This window comes from Tasmannia lanceolata, unplaced genomic scaffold (assembly GCF_043159265.1).
Source record: "Tasmannia lanceolata isolate RefF3 unplaced genomic scaffold, GAP_Taslan_0.1 ptg000013l, whole genome shotgun sequence".
In the NCBI taxonomy this organism is placed as follows: domain Eukaryota; kingdom Viridiplantae; phylum Streptophyta; class Magnoliopsida; order Canellales; family Winteraceae; genus Tasmannia; species Tasmannia lanceolata.
This window is the reverse complement of record NW_027518690.1, coordinates 15,065,873-15,083,810: the sequence shown is the minus strand read 5'-3', so window position 1 is coordinate 15,083,810 and position 17,938 is coordinate 15,065,873. Positions and strand designations below refer to the sequence as shown.

General features: G+C 36.5%; 1 protein-coding gene across 1 annotated transcript; it reads right to left on the bottom strand.

Annotated features, from left to right (window-relative positions):
- Positions 1-17,448: 17,448 nt before the first annotated feature.
- LOC143891004 (uncharacterized) lies at positions 17,449-17,937 on the bottom strand. Its single transcript, XM_077395665.1, has one exon. It carries the CDS (start codon positions 17,935-17,937, stop codon positions 17,449-17,451), a length of 489 nt encoding a protein of 162 aa, XP_077251780.1.
- Position 17,938: the final 1 nt, after the last annotated feature.

The window sequence follows — 17,938 nt, the reverse complement described above, 5'->3', positions numbered from 1 at the left end:
ATAAATGATTCTCCATACACTACATAACAAAATGAAGTAGCAGGACATAAAAATTGCCACTTCCTTGAGGTGATCATTATCTCTCTTCTGCATCGAATGAGAGTACCAAACTTATTAGGGCCCGGTTGGATACGCCTTGGATTTGGATTTGGAGGTGAATTTGAATTTCCAAAATCTATGGATTTGAAATCAAGAATTTTAAAATTCACAAATTTATAAATAATGCCGTTTGGATGACCACGAATAGATTTGGATTTCAAATCTAATTTTTTTTTGTTTGGATGCTCTTTGGATTTGAAGTTGAAATCTAACAAAACCAATAAGCCCTAAAATACTTGATATAGGGGCATTTCAGCCATTTTTCATGATCCAGGGGTATTCTAGTCATTTTACCCTATATGGGGGTATTTTGATCATTTTTTTGTCGTATTTCTGCGGTCGACCGGGTAATCCCCGGTCGACCGGCCCACTATTTTTATGCAAGTGCTGGATTTCCAGCAAGCTTGCTGCGGTCGCTCTGGACACCTCGGTCGATCGGCCCTGTATAAAATTCCATTTTAACTTTTAAAACTCAGGGGCTTTGGGCAATGGTTTTTGGGCTTACGTCCTAGGTTTTCAAACACATTTTTGGGTGTGTGTATGGTTTTCAAAGATATAAAAAGTTAAGTATGAAAACCATTTGAAAACCTATTGAAAGTGCATTCTACATAAAATCAAGAGGACTTTAAATACATTCTAAAAATGAATACGATTGAGTCTTCTTGGAATGTATCAGCTCCTTTGCATTTTCTTGGACTTCTTCAGCTTGTGAGTGAACTTCTTCAACTGATTTGGCCCTTGTGACTTCTCCTCCAATCTACAATGATATGAAACTTGTGGGATCTTGAACTTGAGCTTCTTAACTTTGAACATCCTCCAAATGGTGATGTCTTCACTGTGAGTGCAAGCTCTTGATCATGATGTGTGCGGATCCATAAGCCATCTGTTGAGATGAGTTGTCTAATGGCGATTATGACATGAAATTCCTGTATATAACACAACACCTCAAAGCAACACATTAATCCATAAATGCTAATCAATTTAGTTTACTAGCATCAAAACAATAAGGTAAGGTGAATGTTTGAACCCATGGGAACGCTTGGGCTTACATTCTCCCCCTTTTTTATGATGACAAACAAATTGATTAGGGAGGCAAGAGATATTAAACAAATAGATAAATAAGCATTAAATACAATAAACAATGAAGCCATGCTCCCCCTCACTATATGCACAAGTATAATAAATGAATGTAAAGCATATGGTGCACAAAATATGAACTGCCTAATCAATTCAAAAACTCTCCCATTTTGGTAATAGCAAAAAGGAAGGATTTTACAAATGAAGTGCAAATTGAGTGTCAAGGTTTATAATAGCTTATGTAAGCTATGTACCAAGTATAGGATATAACATTGAAGCACATAGAAAGCTTATCATGTGAAGTGCATGATAAGCCATTTTTTTTGTGCTAAAGATTTGAAAGTTAAGCACAACTATGAGGGTAATAGATCATGTGAGCATATCATAATGATCTATATAAACATAAAAGTATAACCATTTGTTCTCCCCCTATGTATTTGTCATTGGCCATAGGTGAAACTTCTGTGATAGGGCATGACGAGGTAGAATGGTTGAAAAGGTGATGGGTTTGAACTTGGAACTCTTGGGTAATGAGCAGACAAGTTTATTCTAGAGCATGGACATGCTCCGAACTATAAAATAACTTTTGAGCACAAGTTGCTCACCCTAGAGATTTAAAATTAAAGCTCTCCCTAACTATGTGCATATAGACTAAATGTAACAGGTCAAGCACATAGATCATTTAAGTTGCCTTTTTACACCTTTAACCATTCATAAATGATCCATTCAAAAGAATTTTACATTTAAAATGTGAATGGAGGAATATCAGACAAAAGATATACCAAATGAAATGAATATAGTCGGATATAAAAATGCACATGAAAACAAAAATAGAAAAGTGAATGGCATATCCATGGCAAATAATGAAACATGTATATATAGATAAGACAAAATAAAATTCTATATACATGAACCAGAAATGGAAGAGATTTAACAATTAAAGCTCAAGGTATAGTACCATGATTACTTTCCCAATGAACTTATCATGTGTATGAGATGTCTAAAGTGAACCATACATGATAAGAACAATCAAACATAGACATGTGGAATGATAATGTAAGCACATCTATGTTTGATAATGGGCATAGATGAAGTGAATTACCATAAAGCACTTCCATGACCCATGAAACTGCAAAGGATATGCTTAAAGAAAATATAATTAATGTTAAGCATATACCTTGCATGGAAGGTTGTTAAGGAAGCCTTGGACATGATCTAAAAATCCTCTTGGAAATGGCAGATTTGTTACTTCTCTTGATGATAAAAGTGGCATTTGGAAATCTCTCGAAAGAAGTAAAACTGAACTGTGCATCATCCTTTCCGGAACTCTTTTTCAAAATAGTTTAGATGAGCTCTACAATACACTACATATAGTTAGAGCTCTCACACAAAGCCTTTCGACTTTGTCAAATGAGTTACGGAATTACTCTCCAGGAGGGAAACGATTGAGATACAAGACTACTGATGAAAGTTTAGAAGAACTTTGATCAGTGCTTGATCTTTTCATCCTTGTCTATAATTTTGGCATCCGTAACAATCTTCATGGTTTGAGGGACTGTGTAATTGTCTTAAATCTTTTTCTCTCATAAAAAAATCATCCTTAAGAGGATTCAAGAAATGCACATGCCAACCATTAATCATGAATCATCAATTTCCTTAGTCTCTGTTCATCCTTCACTGTGGAGAGAGATAGGATTAGACAGAGAAAAATTATGTACATGTACCATATTATTACATTTGGCATAATGAAGACAGAGACAAGTACCTTAGACAAGCTGCAAAGAACTAATTATTTGAATTGATCTTTTCTTTCACAGATAAGCAAGCTGGGACATGCCAAACTCAAAGATATTAAGAAAGATACTTTGCCAGCCAAAAGAATCAGTTCTCCCTCAAACAATTGTCATTGGCCCTTGATAAAACCTATAGGGCAAGGCACGACAATACACAATGGCTATAGATATGACTGTAAATACATAGCCATTGGATCTTATCATGATGAAAGATGTTCTTAGCTTTAAGAGCATATGATAAGAGACTACTTCATAGGCAATGAGATAATCAACTCAAGCACTGTCCTGTGAAAGAGAGTTCTAGAGATTTTTTAAATTCTAGAACAAGATACTTATCATTAGAAATGATGATATCATATGAGTCCATCCAAGATAAGTATAAAATCTAAGATGATGTGGCACTGAAGCTCAGGCTAGGGGTGCTTGCTAAGAGAAATGAGAGATAGTCTCAATCAACAAAGTATAGGATAAGACCCAAATAACCACACATATGAAGCAATAAAGCTCCATATGGGTGAACTCATCACATGTAGTGTGATACCCATATCAACCTACGTATGATAAGATGAAGAGGACATACATTTACATGTATTGCTCCCTCTTTGTTAAAGACTCATATATAATATGAATCCAAAGGGCTGTCCTACCACAAAAGTACCAAGGGATTTATAAGTGAATGATTGACAAACCACCCTTGGGCTAGAAATGCATGATTGCAAGAGGTAGTCATATGATACCAAAAGAGATGACAACCTAGCAAACCATGCTCCCCATAAATATGTGCATATAATATATATATATATATATATATATATATATATATATATGTATAACACATAAGGCATATATGGCTTATCATGGTTAAGGTGTTGGCTACAAGCCAAAGTAATTAGATATTTTAATTAAGATTAAGGTACAATCTCCCTCCTAAGTAGTAAGAAGGCTAAATGCACCAATTGAGTAGCTTTTAACTTTAAGGTTTACCATCTAACCATGCAGCTAATACCATATAAGGAAAAATAACTATAAATTATATATACATATATCTATTAAGCACAAATCTATAGAACTCAAAAAGATGAGGAATAGACTGTAGATAACAATGTCTGAGAGAGACATTTATGGCTCATGCAAGTGATAATATATCATTTATGGGTAAACATGAGCAAGATATGATATTTTAAGCCTCCATGTATAGTCTACAAAGTTTGGACTCAAATGACATGACTCATAGGGTTCATGGTCCAAACAACTATGTTTTCATCCACAAATCACCTATAAAACGATAATACAATAAGCACAAGGTGAATGAATCTATAGAAAGCCAAAATGTGAGGGAGATAAGTGTTCCCATTACAATGTATTACATGTCAACTATTATAATTGGTAGATATCCAATAATGATGCTAGATTCCTATAATATGTGTCTAATCTATGTCTAGCAAGGTTGACAAGCAAGGCTTTCTAATTGTGGATGCTAAGTGCAAATGTGATATAATTTTGCACTTAAATGGGTTTTAAAAGAATATTCAATAAAGCACAAAATATAGTCTAAAAACAAATATAGCATTTAATTACTTTTAGACTATAGCAGGTAAAAGATGTGATCATTAAGCTCTTATGAATATGGATACATTCAAGTTAAAAACATCACACTTATGAGTATCTATATTCATGGATAACAAGAAATATCAATTAAGCTCATAATTTAGATACAAAAACTAAATCAATGAATTGAGGTATCTAGAATGAATGTGAATGATATGAAAATTTAGCATAGCCCTTAAACTAACTCATTCACAAATTAGTTTAGATGGGATTATTTGGAACCCAAATCCCTTTGGTTCCATCCAAGTTTGTTTGAGGGAGTGTATCTTTTATTATCCAAACAAACTTGTTAGATTTTACAAATCTAAGTTTACACTCAGATTTGTAATGTGAAGATCTACCACAATGAGTACAATATGGTTCGGTAGATGAGGAACAAATAGAATCATAAGACTTTAAATTTAAGCAAATATGCTTATCTTTTTCTACTTTTAGTCTTTGATTCTTAGAAGAGAGTTTTTCATTTATTTGTTCTTCATTTTCACAAACTGTGGACACCCCATTTTTCCCCGCTTTAATCAACAAAGAAATTAGTTTGTCATTGTCGGGTTCTAGTGTTTTCCATTTCCGTGTCCGTCCCTTATGCTTTCTTGATCTTTTCAATCATTTCCGCCATGTTTCGCATTTTTCCGTTGAGTGTTGAGAAGGGTTATTCACGAGAATCCGAGCAAGGGAGAATTTGGACCCGTTTGGTGGGCCCGCCTTGAGCATTTGTTTAGATTTGGATCAAACAGGGGGGTCCGCATATTGTTTTGATGAAAGGCATAAACGAAACCAATATCCATGGAGGGCATAGTGTATTTCGTCTGGGATGGGCCCATTATTATGAAAAATAAAAATCTTAAGGTGGTAGCCCATCAATTGGACAAGGTGGATCATTCTACGGAGATAATTTCAAGGGTACAACTAATTTACATTGCGGCCCACCATTTGGACCGGTTGAGATCATCTAATGAAGAAGATCTATAGGGCGTGGTTAATCTATTGGATGGTTTGGATCAGCCCATATGATTGATTAATGGAGCACAAATTAAATCACATCGCAGCCCACTATTTGAACGGTCAAGATCATCAATTGTCGCCCATCAAATGAACGGTTTGGATCATTTTTATGAAAACTAATTTGGATGTCATAATATGTTCTTTGTATAGTGGGGCCTCAGTGGGGCCTCTTGTGGGGCCTCTTATGCAGAGCAATGATGGTAGCTCTCCACTAAGAAAGACAACATGATGGGCTCTCCACTAAGAGCAATGATGGGTTCTCCACCAAGAGTAATGATGGTAGCTCTCCACTAAGAAAGACAACATGATGGGCTCTCCACCAAGAGCAATGATGGTAGCTCTTCACTAAGAGCAATGATGGGTTCTCCACCAAGAGTAATGATGGTAGCTCTCCACTAAGAAAGACAACATGATGGGCTCTCCACCAAGAGCAATGATGGTAGCTCTCCACTAAGAAGGACAACATGATGGGCTCTCCACTAACACCTCTCTCTTCCACTATCTCTCCCTATATATATCTTCCTTCCCATCCATACAAAAAAAAAAAAAAAAGATATTCTTCTTCCATTATCTCTTCCAATCACTCCCTCAATCCCTCCCTCTAAGATTATTGATCCATGATCTCTTCCAATCACTTCCTCAATCCCTCCCTCTAATATTCTTCTTCCATTATCTCTTCCAATCACTCCCTCAATCCCTCCCTCTAAGATTATTCATCCATTATCTCTTCCAATCACTCCCTCAATCCCTCCCTCTAATATTCTCTTCCAATCACTCCCTCTCCTTCCCATCCATATCACTCTAAAAGATATTCTTCTTCCATTATCTCTTCCAATCACTCCAGAGAAAGCGCAAGACGGCAGAGCGGATCGGCGACGACAGGATTTTTCAGATTTTTTTGACTCTTGGATTGGGCAGAAATCTTCACCACAGGTAGGTACACTGTTCTCGAAATTTTTCCGAATTTTTCCGAATTTTTCCGAATATCGTGTTTTAAAAAATAGAAAACTCTTCAAAAAATATTTTTTTGACGAAGAAAAATAAATTATATACTAAACAGATTCCAAACTTAATGAAATTTCGTGGAAAAATAATATGATACCGACACATTCTACCATGAATTTTTGAGAATTGTTGGATTTTGTTTGGTATATTATTTTATTTTTCTTTGAAAATTATCAGATTTTGTGAGAATTGTTACTGACACCAGATCACCATTAAAATTCTTAAAATTTTTATAGTAGCCTTATATTCCATATTCCTTGTTACTGTAAAATATTCAAGTGTTTTGGATCTGTTTGCATATGGGATGTAGTCTTAATTCATAATCTGGTCTGAAAATTAAAAAATCCGAAATTGATAGTAAATGGTTTCCAAAATTCATGAAATTCTCACAGCATGCTATTTTTATTCATATATTATTTCTTTAGAAATTTCCATGAATTTAGATTTCTATTGCTAGTAGTTTCTGTGTTATTTTGCAATCTGGTCAATTAATTATTAAATCAAAATTAGATATGAGTTTAATGTAAAAATCTGTAAAAATATTCCAGTAAGCTACATTCTATCACATCTTGTTGCTAACAAAATTTCAAATTATTTCGAATTCGTTTGTAACAGTTTCACTTGTAAAATCACTCATATGGTTAAAAATTGGTAAAATCCATTAAAAAATTGAAATTAATTGAAAATCATCTTAAAATCTCTAAAGGATCTTAAATTCTGTCACATCTTAACTCTTTAATCCATTGAAACAGAAATCTTAGGATCATTAGAATTCCCTGGAAAAATGGCTAGTGCATCCATAATCGTATCCCAATTGCAACCGATCTTTGACAATTTGAATACTTAAGCTATAGCATGTTGTTGGCTCCGAGGTTATTGTCCACGGAAATCCTGAGACATGCCAGGCAATAAGATGTTATAACCTAAGTATTAAATTGCGCAAGGAAATAGCGCACGATTCTCTTCCTTGGATGCTATTCTGGGCCGAAATTGGTAAACCCTAGAGCCATTGGTAATCCTCAAGTGTCCATAAACTGAAAATCCTTGAAATCTGAAATTCATTAACCTCAAGAATTTAAATCGATTTGTCTTGTGTCCTTCGGAACCGTTGGATCACTGTTTCCGTCGTAAGAACCATTAGAGCCCAATCTAGGAACACTGGTGTTGTGTCGTGTCCTAAGTTTTAGGGAGTCCTAGAGTTAGGAGTCCAGCCTCATCACGGACGTTTGCTATGTATAGCAATCGTACCATAGGTCTAGTTACACTAGTCACCCGATCTTTCCCTAGGACAAGCCTAGTAAACTAGGATGTAGGCAAACCTGCATTAGTCTAAGGGACAACTTGCATTCAGATAAGAATCATATAGCATCTTAGATGAAATCCTAAGATAATAAAATCCTCAACTTGAATTAAATAACTTCTCTTAAAACTGTTGAAACAGTCAATCCCGTCTAGGTCGGTGTCTTAGTTGAGTTAGGCATATGTAGCTTAGCTTAGGTGCACCGAACTACGTCGACTCTGATCCCAGTGAGGCTTGGGTACGTAGGCAGCTTGGATGTCTGACGGCATACCACCCGCGAGTCGGCACCACAACAAATTGTGGTGTTTTGGATATTAATTTTCTCGTAAATGCTTAATCAAATCATTTAGGGCTTTCCATGAAATTAGAATTCTAGGAGAACTTTCACTTAGAATGAATCTAGACAAATTAATAAATCAAGATACACATCTAGGATTCACATTGGAATTAGATCATAGGATGCATGTCACTTAGTTCGCACATTAACATAGAGTTGAATGAGCCATTTAAAATAAATTTAAAAGAGTTAGCTTTTGGAATCGAAGACCGATTATCGGGCAGGAATGGTGCATGTGGCGGATAACTCCCCATACCTTCCATTCTCGTAACCAGGTAGCGAGTCTAGATTTCTGATTAATTTCGGGTCCTAGATCCCACATCTAGGTGGCGACTCTGTCAGTCTCTTTCGTGTGGAATCCGGATTGCCTTAGTGATCCCAAGTTCATAGGAAAGACGAATTAAATTCAATACTAAAAGGCACACGCCAATCGCGTGGGTACGAGAGACCAAGAGAGAGGCGCGGCGATTCGCGTCCCACCCCTCTCGCGGGATCCGGGTACCACACAAACATGTTTATATTTTTCAACAAGTTCGATGTTTTCGTTTTCAAGGCTTTTAACTTCTTTCTTAAAGGCATTGCATCTTTGAAATAAGTCAATATTTTTATTTATAAAAAAATATGCTCAATTGACTTAATTTCTCGTTTCTTTTCAAACTTTTATTTATTTTCAATTTTCAATTTCAAATTTTCAATTTGAATTTTCAAATTGAAAATTGAAAGTTTGAAAGAATTTTTTTTTGCAAAAGATTTTTCTAAAGTCTCTTTTTGTCTAGAAATTTTATCATTTGAAAATAGACAAACATTTTTCTCAAAAGTGTTTTCTAATGTAGTCCAAATATCTTTTGCATTGACGCAGTTTGAAATATTGTCAAAAATGTTTGGAGTTAATCCACAATATAATAAAATCATTGCCTTTGAGTTCAAGGAAAATAATTTTAAATCACCTTCAGTACATTTTCTTTAATGACATCCAAAATGTCATGATCTATGGACTTGAGATAGGCTTGCATTTGTGCTTTCCAAGCTCCATAATTCGTTCCATCAAAGAATGAAGGAATTAGGGTGGATCGGCCTTTCTCAATATCCATTTTGATTGTCACAGATCTTTTCTCTTGTAGATTTTTAAGTTTAAAAATCTCTTTAAGAGCCTAAGCTTTCATACCAAATGAAATGCAAGTGTGACAACCCAAGAGGAGGGGTGAATTGATCAATTAGAAATTTTAGGCTTAATTAAGGGAAGATTAAAAGTTAATCCACTAATTAAGCACTAAATAATCTAACCCTTGTTCAAATAGATATATTAATGAAAGCTAGGGTTTGGACATTCTAATTATGCCCATTTATTAACCATGTTCAAATAGACATTATAATGCAACTAGGGTTTATATATTTCAATCAAGTACATTTACTAACCCTTGTTCAATCAAAAGCATAAATATAAGTTAGGGTTAGAGTTTACCAATCACCACACGTGCAAGAGAAGGAGAGAGATAGAGAAGAAGAGGCACACCAAGATTTATAGTGGTTCGGTTTATCAACAAGACCTACTCCACTCTTCCAAGTTTAGCCCCTTGGATACTCCATTAACGGTGAGATTTCAAGCCTAATCTCCAAGCTTTTACAACCACTTTCTCCAACCTCCAAAGGGGACAACCCTTTCTGCAAGAAGCCTTACGAGGGGACACACCCTCTTACATGCTTCACCTTTGTTAACGGGCCGAATCGGAAACCCTCACAATGTCTTCTCAATTCTTAACGGGCCGAAGAATAGACCCTCCATGAAGAACAAAGAAAATAAAAATAAAAACTCTCTTAGCCTCTTAATAGGCTTGATACAACATTTTAAGCTCACAATCACTCAAAAGAAATAAGCAAATAAAAGCCCTATAGAGTGCCTCTTGATAGAATATGGAAATACAAGCTCAAAGAGGTATTTGCTTTTGATTTGAAGGTTAAAGATAAAACAGATGGGATTTGATCTTTTCAAAATATTCAAAACCTTAGTTAGAAAGGTTTTGATAGTGTATATAGCCGTTTAAGAAATATGACCATTTGGGGGTAAAACCGTAAAAAACTAGGATGAAAAAGTCAACCTGCGTAAGCCCCAACGGCTCTTTTTTCAGGTCGGCACGGTCGACCGGCCTATGACGGTCGCCCGACTAGGGCAATCTATTTGAATTAAATTTCGGCTCAAAAACACTATCCCGGTCGCCCGCCCAAACCATGACGGATTTGTTTCTGTTGAAACAGAAACATATCCGCGGTCGCCCGACTAACTCCCGGTCGACCGGCCCGCTATTTTTATGCAAGTGCTGGATTTCCAGCAAGCTTGTTGCGGTCGCCCGGGACACCTCGGTAGACCGGCCCTGTATAAAATTCTATTTTAACTTTAAAAACTCAGGGGCTTTGTGCCATGGTTTTTGGGCTTAAGTCCAAGGTTTTCAAACAGATTTTTGGGTGTGTGTATGGTTTTCAAAGATATAAAAAGTTAAGTATGAAAACCATTTGAAAACCTATTGAAAGTGCATTCTACATAAAATCAAGAGGACTAAATACATTCTAAAAATGAATACCATTGAGTCTTCCTGGAATGTATCAGCTCCTTTGCACTTTCTTGGACTTTTTCAGCTTGTGAGTGAACTTCTTCAACTGATTTGGCTCTTATGACTTCTCATCCAATCTTCAATGTAAGTTGAAAGGTACATGAGGTCTCACCATAGCATGTTCAACTCCAAGCTTCTTCTTGACACTTGATAGGGAACTTTTGGGATCTTGAACTTGAGCTTCTTAACTTTGAACATCCTCCAAATGGTGATGTCTTCACTGTGAGTGCAAACTCTTGATCATCATGTGTGCGGATCCACAAGCCATGTGTTGAGATGAGTTGTGCAATGGCGATTATGACATGAAATTCCTTTATATAACACAACACCTCAAAGCAACACATCAGTCCATAAATGCTAATCAATTTAGTTTGCTAGCATCAAAACAATAAGGTAAGGTGAATGTTTTAACCCATGGGAACCCTTGGGCTTACACTCACTTTTTGTGGGATCTTTGTTTTCACGTGGAACCCCCAACAATCCCCCACGTGGAAGCAACATGGACAATCTTGCCCATCCACGCGGGTGCAACGTGGGAGCTACGAGATCTTCCCCCGGGGAATTTTTTCTGTACTCGAAGGCTTATCGGGGTTACCGAGATCTTTTCCGAGGATGTTTCCATCGTTGGAGTTATCATTTTTTATTTTGCGTTGAACCCCAACTGGGAGGGTTCCCATTCCCTTATAATGCTTTCACGTGGAAACTCCGACAATCTCCCCCCCAACTGAGATTGCCTTTTTGTAGTTAATCAAGATTTAGGTTTTTTTTTTAAATCAACTTTATGTTTGTTTAAGATTTCAATTCCATTTAGGGTTTCTTTGGATGCCTCTAGAACAATATTTGCATATAATCTTAGCTGCAAATGGTTTTGAATTTAATTGTAATTATCTGTAAATAATGGTTATAATAGGTTTTTTTTTTTTTTGAATTGGAATGGTTATAGTAGTTTTAGAAATGATGTATAGTTAGTGGCTTCCAAACAGGCAGTTAATTTCCTTTCTGTAAATAAGATGAAATCAAAATAATTTATCTTATTTGCAATCAAGGAGGCATCCAAAGAGGCTCCTAAAGACATACGAACGATCCCATAATCGTTTGGAGATTGATTATCATCTTTTAGGCTCTGTTTCGGATTTTAAGAGGTAATTAGGAGTCCAAAACTGATTATTGGACTCAAAATTAAGGCCCTGTTTGTTTAAGATTATGCCAACCGATTGTGAGTCCAAAATGCTATTATTGAACTCAAAATTACATATAAATTTGAGCCGATAATAGGTTTGAGGCTCACAATCGGTTGACACAATCTCAAACGAACAGGGCCTAAACGTAAATTTGAGTCCAGTAATCAGTTTTGGACTGACGATCACTTCTCAAAATCCAAAACAACTCATATCTCGGAGATTAAAGGGCAATTGTAGTTTAAATTCCTTGTATTGTATATTACCCATATTTGGCACTTCATTGTTTAGGTATAGTACAATCCATACCCATATTGTACTGATGTCTTCATATGTGGACTACTGTACTTGGTTGACAAAAATCTGGTTTTATGGAGATGCTGTTCTTATAATTTCAGAAGGGTGCTAAGCTTGGTGGTAGACAAATAGTCCTGTTTCATCCATTGTTTTACTTGTACTGATAGGTAAGGGTGAGGCAATTCATAATTCATGATTATGACCTCAAGTGTGGTATGCTCCTCCGACAAAGTTTTCTGTAGCCAATGCAAGACAAGACTCTTATGGGTTTGTAAGACTAGTAAAAATGCACGTGCGATGCACATGCTATCCATTTAAAATTGTACAGACCACATCATAGGTTGATCTAAACCGTCCATGTGATGGAACACAACATCAATTGCTTGTGCTCGTAAAATCATTTCCATAGGCTGATTCTAGCCCTCCAATCTATAGAGGTTTCCATGATTGTTGTTCCTCTTAAGGTGCCTAGAATTCGTCAATATTTTTACAGGTGTCCTGCATTCGTAATATCAATATTTCTGTAATTTGACCCGCACATAGTGAATAAGGAAAAGTAGTTATTTCGTCATCGTTAGGGGTACAACTTGCGTGTCAACCCGACCCAATTCGGGTTGGGTTGGGTTGGGTCGGGCTGATCCGATTTGATATGGTACCAATTGTTGACCACCTCAACTCAAGCCAGGTTGTTTTGAGAACCAATAGTGAGTCACCAATAATCAGTTTTTAACTCACAATCGGTTCTCAAAATCCAAACCAAACAGGGACTAACAATTAACAAAGGGAAATATTATCCTCACTACTATATTTTGATGATCACACTCCTCACTTTATTCAAGTACGGTATGGCCCGCACCATAGGATTATCCAAACCGTCCATTGTGGACTGCGGAGACTATTTCAATGTTGAAAAAGAAAAACACACATATACAGAACTTCTTCAGATGGAGCCCAAATTCGGGTTTCGGGTCGGGTCGGGTCGCCCGACAGCCCAACCCGACCCAACCCGATTTCCAATTGGGGTTGATTTTTCCCAACCCAACCCAACCCAACCCGATTTGCAAAAAAGCTTACCCCGACCCAACTCAAATTTGGGTTGAACCTGACCTATGTGGGACCATCCAAGTAACAACGACTGTTTGAAATTATGTATAGTGCTAATGTTCCCACTACCATATTTTATAATGGCACTACTCACCGTAGTTTGATGATCGCACTCCTCACTCTATTAAAATGTACGGTATGGCCCGTACCCTGTGTCGGTACTTTGCGTACGTAGATTACGATTTTTCCCTGAAATAATTTCTCATAGAGATAGATGTTAGATATCAGCAAAGGGGTTCATGGTAAAAGAGTAATGCTGACGTGTAAATCCAAGACAAAAAGAAATAAATTTCTTTTGGATGGGCCACTTCCTACATAAGTTGAGCCCCAAAAGTAATTTTCACAGGTTGATCCGAACCCTCCAATCTATAGAGGGTTATAGGTTGATCTAAACCGTCCATGGATGGAACACAACATCAATCGGTTGTGCCCGTAAAACCATTTCCATAGGTTGATCCTAGCCCTCCAATCGATATAGGCTGATCCTAGCCCTCCAATCGATAGGGGTTTCCATAATTGTTGTTCCTCTTCAGGTGCCCGGAATCCATCAATATTTTGCAAGTGTCCTGCATGAGTAATATAAAGTAGTTCTTTCGTCATTGTCATATGTCTTTACTTCTTCTTGGTAGTTTTTTATCGTAATTGTCATAGACAGGTACCCGTGTCGGTACTTTTCGTTTGTAGATTACAATTTTACCCTCAAATAATTTCTTATAGAGACATATGTTAGATATCAGCAAAGGGATTATTGGTAAAAGAGTAATGCGGACGTGTGGATCAAAAGGTGGGATACAAGCCCAAATAACGGCAAATGACACAAATGCCCTTACATGTGGGATACAATTGGACAATGGCAGTGGGACACAAGCGGAAATAACGGCAAAGGGTGGAAGAACTTAACCCATCATTTTGCCTTTATATATAGTAGTTAGATTTCTTTCAAGTTGCGCATCTTTATTTAAGTTTGTGGTATGCAGGACTTTACATCCTGAAAACTACTTTGATCCTCTATTTCAAATCAAGCTAAATAATGGGGCATTTCATTTTCTTGGAAGATCTTCACCGTCAATAATTGAAGTTAAAAAAATCTGCACCACCTCTATTTTGTATGATATTTCCCTTACCTGATAATTGGGGAGTTGTCCTATAGCACCAAGACCAAATGATGGTTGTTAACTATATAGTCTAGCTATGTCTAGGAAGACATATCACTTATATGCCATGATGTACAAGCATGCGGATACATCGAGTACAGTGATCCTCCAAACCCCTTTTTTCTAAATGGCAATAATTTATCAGAAAAAATAGAAGGACCGAGGTGGTCCCCTACAAGAGAAACAGAAGAAGAACAAAATTATAAGGATATAGCGTCAAAAAACTCCAGCCCTTGTTACCCACTACAAGGTGAACCAATCTATCTGTCTCACGATTTGCCGATCTCTATACCACAAAATCTTAGGATATGGATATGGTATTGATCCAATATGCTTTGGTTTCCTACAGAGAAGAGTCTTTAAAACTAGGATACAAGGATACGTATATAATATCAAGTTAGCAAAATCTTTGTCAACGTCAATTTCAAAATTTAATCTGTCAAATAAAAGAAAATGATGAAAAACTTAAACAAAGCCAAAATCTTTGTCACTGCCAATTTCAAAATTTAATCTGTCAAATAATAGAAAATGATGAAAAAACTTTAACAAAGCCAACGAGCAATATTGAATTAAATTAATCAAGCATAAGTAATAGTGCTATAATATTACCTACCAAGAAGAAAAATAGGTACTATATTATACATTCCATGAGTAGTTTTAAATTTTGTTTTTTAATAAAGATATTGGTGTCAACCTTAAAGTCAACTCAGGTGCAGCCTAACTGGTAAGGTTGGCTTAGTTATCTGTTCATCGCTAATGAAAGCATTGTTTGAGTAGGAACGAAGTATATACGAGACTAAATACACAACTCGATTTTTTTTCTTTTTTAAAAGGGCAGAAGGATTGGGTGTGTGGCATCCTATTAAAAAACGGAAGGATCTAATAAGAGTTCTATCAACTTTATCTAAATCATCACAAGAAAAAAAGGTTAAATAGGATACAAATTAGAAGTACCCTTATCTGTTACTTAGATTTTTTTTTTTTGAATGGTTTATCTGATAATTAGATACTCCAGGCTCTTTAATGATCCAAGTATCACAGGTGAGAAGCGTAACTTTTTAAACAATTGTGAACTCTCATTCTCTTCCAGGGGTGATTTTATCTTGATTTTGTCGGAGCTCTAAAATTGTTATAACAGTCTTGCTTCAGGTTCCTTTTTGTTGATAACCTCAGGTGCATTTCTGTAGTGATTATTATCATAAGGTAGGTAGGTACAAAACAATAGTTCCCGTGTCCATTGCTAGCGGCTTTCAGTTCTCTTGTCTTGAAATACCCAATCATGGGTCTCTATTTATGACATTGGCTGTTAATTTTGGCCAGTGTTCTGGTCTAGTACCATCCTTGCATCTTTCATTTGAGACATTCCACTGCTCTTGAAACCGAAAAAGCATATAAATAGGTATTTTTTACACACATCCCATTTTAGAATCTTCAGTTATAGCTAGATGTCATGTTCTATTATACAAAAAACAAGCATCTCAACCATTAGCTTTTCTATGAAAGAAAACTAAATAGTTCTCTCCCAAAACTGATCTACTTTATAACAGTTGGAGTCACTGAAAGAAGATACTACCGAGCAAACTGAAAATTCAACTGTAACAAAGGAGCCAACATCTTCAGACAATGTAGAAGTTAGCGTGAAAGATGAGACTCAAGGCCATGAAAGCTCAGGAATGGGAGCAGAAGATATAGTAAAAGAGCTTAGAAAGGTGAAAAGGCAGAATACCATCACCCATTGTGATGCAGTCCAAAAATCTAGACGCTCTTTGTGGAGTAGCAGCGGATGCTAGATTGATAAAATAAATGAAAAAGGGGCACTTCGAACACCGTCGTAGGGAGTAGGATACTTCGATCACCGTTGAAGGGGATGTGATTTACTTTGATCCCGTCGAAGTCGAGTTTCTCAAAGTGAAACTAGAAAATACTCCTGCAAGTGCTAATCCAAGCAACCAAAAGTTCTCAAAAGAACTCAAAAGCCTAAAGGCAAATTTCATTCAATAATCAAAATCCCTTACATTACATCCATAACATCTATTTATAATAAAAGAAACCATAAAATCTAACTTAAGGCTTAAGCCACTAATCGTAGCTGTCCATCTAAAATAACATAAATAAAACATAAAACTTGACTAAAACTTACCGAAAATAGTAATCCCGTAATAGATACTTACCATATCCTAAAACTGCCTGTAACTTAGCCAAATCAAGGCCAAATCGCGTAATCTTGGGCTCTTTAGATAGGTAATCAAAAAACCTTTCTAAAAACACCAAATCATGCCAAAAGAATAAGATTTGATGCCCTAAAAAAATACCTCAAATAAAATGACGAAAATACAATTTAAAAAGTAAGAAACTTTTTCACGCCAGCAAACCAAACTACTCTTGGTGATTTCCGTCTGCATCATACTCCCCTTGTTCAAAAAAACTCGTCATCGAGTTTTAAAGTGCTTGGGTGTAGTTTATTGGAATGGGATTGTGAGTGAAAAGAAAATGTAGTACCCATGGATTTGTCTGTATTGAAATGATGTTTTGAAATACTTCTAATCTAACTCTATTTATGTAGGAAATGTGTTGAAGAAATGAAAGTGGATTTCAATCTATTTCTTATCATGATGCTTGGTCTTATTTCAGTTTTTACTTCTTAATTGGGAGGTCTGAATACTTCTTAATGGTTGGTCTGAATTACTAGGTCCATTTACCATGTTGACTTACCAACCATGAAAGGCATTCAATCAACATTAATAATGATTGAATGCAATCAACATCAATTGCCAGCATCTTCAATAACCACTGTGAATTACCATGTTCAATTATCAGGTTGAATGAGCTGGTTGAATTACCATGTTGAACTACCATTTTGAATTACCAGGTTGAATTACCATGTTCAATTACCATAGCATATACCATCTCAACCCATGCTTTCTTACTAACTTGAATGGATTTGTAGGTCTTCTGGGTTCATCTGCATCCCTCCTCCTCAGCTTCTTTGGCCTTCCTGGGGGCCTTCTTATTGGAGGTGGGAGGACCGGGTCCATGTCTAAAGATGGCCACTGCTCCATACTAGGCATGGGGTGAATCAGTTCTTTGTAACTCCTCTGGAAGGCATCTTTATGGTAGCAGGGGTAGACATATTTCTCTACAGTCTCATGCTGGTAGAAGATGGCTGCAACAGCATGCATGCATGGGATACCACTCAAGTCCCAACTCGTAAATCCACAAGTCTTTTGCCCTAAGTTAACAACATATTGCTTCCCATACCTTTGGACCTCATACTCATCCCCACCAAACCATTCGACATGGCAATCACAAGCTGCAACCTTTGCCTTCTCCAACTTCTCTTGTATTTTGGGGCAGATAGACCCCCCATAACTCTCCATA

Bases quoted from the DNA above. Each gene is read 5' to 3' on its own strand.
- LOC143891004 (XM_077395665.1), bottom strand. From the start codon at position 17,937: ATGGAGAGTTATGGGGGGTCTATCTGCCCCAAAATACAAGAGAAGTTG.